The sequence below is a fragment of the Eimeria tenella genome, genomic scaffold, assembly GCF_000499545.2.
Source record: "Eimeria tenella Houghton genomic scaffold, Eth_scaff1107, whole genome shotgun sequence".
NCBI lineage: Eukaryota > Apicomplexa > Conoidasida > Eucoccidiorida > Eimeriidae > Eimeria > Eimeria tenella.
In genome coordinates, this window is record NW_013543579.1 from 1 (window position 1) to 3,201 (window position 3,201).

The following is a 3,201-nucleotide window of genomic DNA, read 5'->3' on the forward strand; positions in this document are numbered from 1 at the left end:
TAGAACAGCAGCAGGAACTAGAGCTATAATTATAGCAGATATGAAAGCTGCAGCAAAGGCAGCAGCAAGAGCAGCAGCAGCAGCAGCAACAGCAGCAGCAACAGCAGCAGCAGCTCACCCGCCTGCACCTCTGCAGCAAACAGGACTTTCTTGTTTTGTCTCAGATCTAATAAGCGAAGAATTCCATCTCCAGAAGACACAGAAACATGGGGGCCCCCCGGATCTGCTGCAAGGCAATGGGGGGCCCCTCCCTTGAGGCCCTTAGCGTAAATTTGCTGCGGCCGTTTTGCTGCAGCAAAACCAAAAACCCTGCATTCCAAGCACTCACTCGGGCCGCGATGCAGCAGCAGCAGCTGCTGCTGCTGCATTGCTGCTGCTGCTGCTGCTGCTGATTTGGTGTGCTCTTGCTGCTCCTGGTAGTGCCGCTGGTGCTGTGCCGGGACACAGCTGTTCCCGCAGCTGCAGTAAATACTGAGGCGTCACGCGCTAATGCTGCTGCTGTTGCTGTTGCTGTTGCTGCTGCTGCGGATACTGCTGCTGCTGCTGCTGCATGCGCAGCAGCTGGTAGTCTTACCCCTGAGGTCGAATGTTTGGAGGCAGCCGCCGACGCCCGCAACGACCAGGGAGCCACTGAGTGCAGCACCAAGACCCCACAGGACCAAAGAACCGCTCGCTGCTGCTTGTGCTGGTGCTGCTGCTGCTGCTGCTGTGTCACCCCAGCTTGGGGTGTATCTCCACTTGCACGCCATGCAGCTCAAGTCCCAAACCTTCAGCTTCGCGTCGCTGGCAGTTATGAGGGCCACCCCAGGGGCCCCCAGCCCTCCTGCTGCAGCAGGGGGCCCCTCTGCTGCAGCGGAGGGCCCCCGTGCTGCAGCAGGAGGCCCCCCTGCTGCAGCAGGGGGCCCCCCTGCCTCTGGCAAGAACAAGAGGCAACGAATTGGGGTCGAGTGCGCGCGCGGAACAGCAGCAAAAGAGACTGAGGCCCTCTTTTGCCTCTTTTCTTTCTTTTGTTGCTTCGCAGGAGGTCCACAAGACAAACAAACTGCAGCAAAAAGAGGCAGGGGGCCCCTTGGGGGGAAGGGCGTTGGGCCCCCCACAGAGCTGCGGGGGTTAAGTTTGGGGTGTACGTACACCTCAGTAGCAGCGCAAGCGACACCCATAGTTGTTTTGCTGCTTCCCCTATGGGCAGCAGTTCCACACTCTGCGCCGTCTTTCTGCTGTTTTTGTTGCTGCTGCTGCTGCGGCTGCTGCTGCTGCTGCTTGTTCGGGTTCATTTGCTGCAGCTGCTCATCGCTCAATCGCTGTTGCTGCGAAGTCCTCTGCTGCCGCAGCTGCTCGTCCCCGTGCTGCAGTACCTTCAGCTCCATCGACGTCCTCTGCTGTTCATGCTGCTGCTGCTGCTGCTGCTGCCACTGCCCTTTTTCTTGCGGCTGCTGCCGCCGCTGCTGCGAATGCTCCTCATCTGCATCAGCAGCCTGCTGCTGCTGATGCAGCTCGTCTTGCTGCTGTTGCTCCAATAGCTGCGCAGGCTCACTTTGCTGTAGCTGCAACAATTGCTGCTGCTGCAGCTGTCCTTTTCGCTGTGAGTGCAGCAGCGCCTGCTGATGGTTCTGCAATATTTGCTGCTGCTGCAGCAGCATCTCCCTATGGATCTGTTCCTCTCGCTGAAGCAGCTGCTGCTCCCGCAGCAGCAACAAGCGCTCCTGCTGCAGCTGCAGCAGCTCAGCGGCGCCGCTGTTTCCTTCGAAGGCAGCAGCAGCTTGAAGAGCCTTCGCGCGGCTTTGGGTGTCTTTGGCAAGGAGCTGCAGCGCCGCAGCACGACAGCAGCAGTAGCAGCTGCAGCAGCGGCAAAAGTGGCAGTAGCAACAGCAGCAGCAGCAGCACGAGCGGAAACCACACAGCGAGAAAGACAGCAGCAGCTTCGGCCCACTTCCTCTCCTTGCTGCAGCGCTGCAGTACTAAAAGCTGGCGTCTTTGGCCTCTCTGGTTCTGCTGCTGCTGCTGTTGTTGTTGGTGCTGCTGCTGCTGCTGCTGCTGCTTCGGCAGTTTCTGCGGCAGCTTTTCACAAAAACGCAGCGAAAGGCCAGAAGGGCATGCAGAAGAAGCAGCAAGCAGTTTGACACAGCAGCAGAGGCAGCAACAAATCAATGAACTGTGGACTTTAACAAGAAAGGAGCAGATGGAGAGCGCGCTCACGCTGCTTTTGCTGCTGCTGCTCCTGCAGCAAATCCTTTGGCTTCTGCAGGTCCTCTTCGTCTTGCTGCTGCAGCTGCTGCGCTTGGAGCTGCTGCTGTTGTAGCTGCTGCTGCTGCAGCTGCTCTTCAAGTACCGCCACGTGCCGCCTCAGGCTTGCAGCCTCATCCGCAAGTCGCTGCAGCAGCAGCAGCAGCAGCAGCAACCGCAGCAGCAGCAAACCGATGGAACAGCTTCTAATGTTTTAAATTAAACGCTAAGATTTATTTGCTGCGCATTTGCTGCATTTGCTCGTCCTATCTTTTATTTGAGCATTCTGAATGAAATGAAAATTAGTTGGTTTGGCACTAAATCAAAATATCGTTGAACAAAAAATTCAACAAATAAATCAAAAAATTAAATTAAAAATAAATTAAAAATTAAATTGACATGCAAAAACACAAAAGCCTTACATTGAGCTCTTCGCGGAGGCGAGCTGTGTCGTCCTCGTCCTGCTGCTGCTGCTGCTGCTGCGGCTGCTGCTGCTGCTGCGGCTGCTGTTGCTGCTGTTGCTGCTGCTTCTGCATGAGGGACTCCGCTTCATCTGTGTGGAAAAAAGGGAAAATGATTTGCATGATTGTGTGTCTGACGACCCGGAGTCCAGGGTTTAGTGTTTAGGGTTTAGGGTTTAGGGTTTGCTTTGCTGCAAAGTCAGTCTTTCCTTAAGCCGATTTGAACTCAGATTTAGGGTTTAGAGTTTCGGATTTAGAGTTCAAGAACACTTGTGCTGCTGCAACAAAAAGACAAAAAGAGACAGAAAGAGATTTTAAAAGTTTAAAAAAGGTAAAAAAAGAGGCAAAAGGAGATTAAAAGGGACAAAATAGATTTAAAAAAGACAAAAGGAGATGAAAAAAGATAAAAAGAATTTGAGAGACAAAAGGAGACAAGCAAAAAGCTAGGCAGCAGCAAACAAACACTGATGTAAAATGAAAGAAGAAAGGCAAACGGAAATAAAAGGAGAAAAAGCCA

At 53.7% G+C, this 3,201-nt stretch overlaps 1 protein-coding gene across 1 annotated transcript; it reads right to left on the minus strand.

The window, feature by feature from the left end:
• Positions 1-118: 118 nt before the first annotated feature.
• On the minus strand, positions 119-2,807 carry ETH_00018060 (uncharacterized protein; the record flags this gene model as incomplete). Its single annotated transcript, XM_013378862.1, has 5 exons — positions 119-289; positions 575-1,802; positions 1,931-2,049; positions 2,197-2,371; positions 2,646-2,807. Coding segments are annotated over 5 exons (1,855 nt in total), but the record flags the coding sequence as incomplete, so codon positions are not given.
• Between the last annotated feature and the right edge of the window lie 394 nt (positions 2,808-3,201).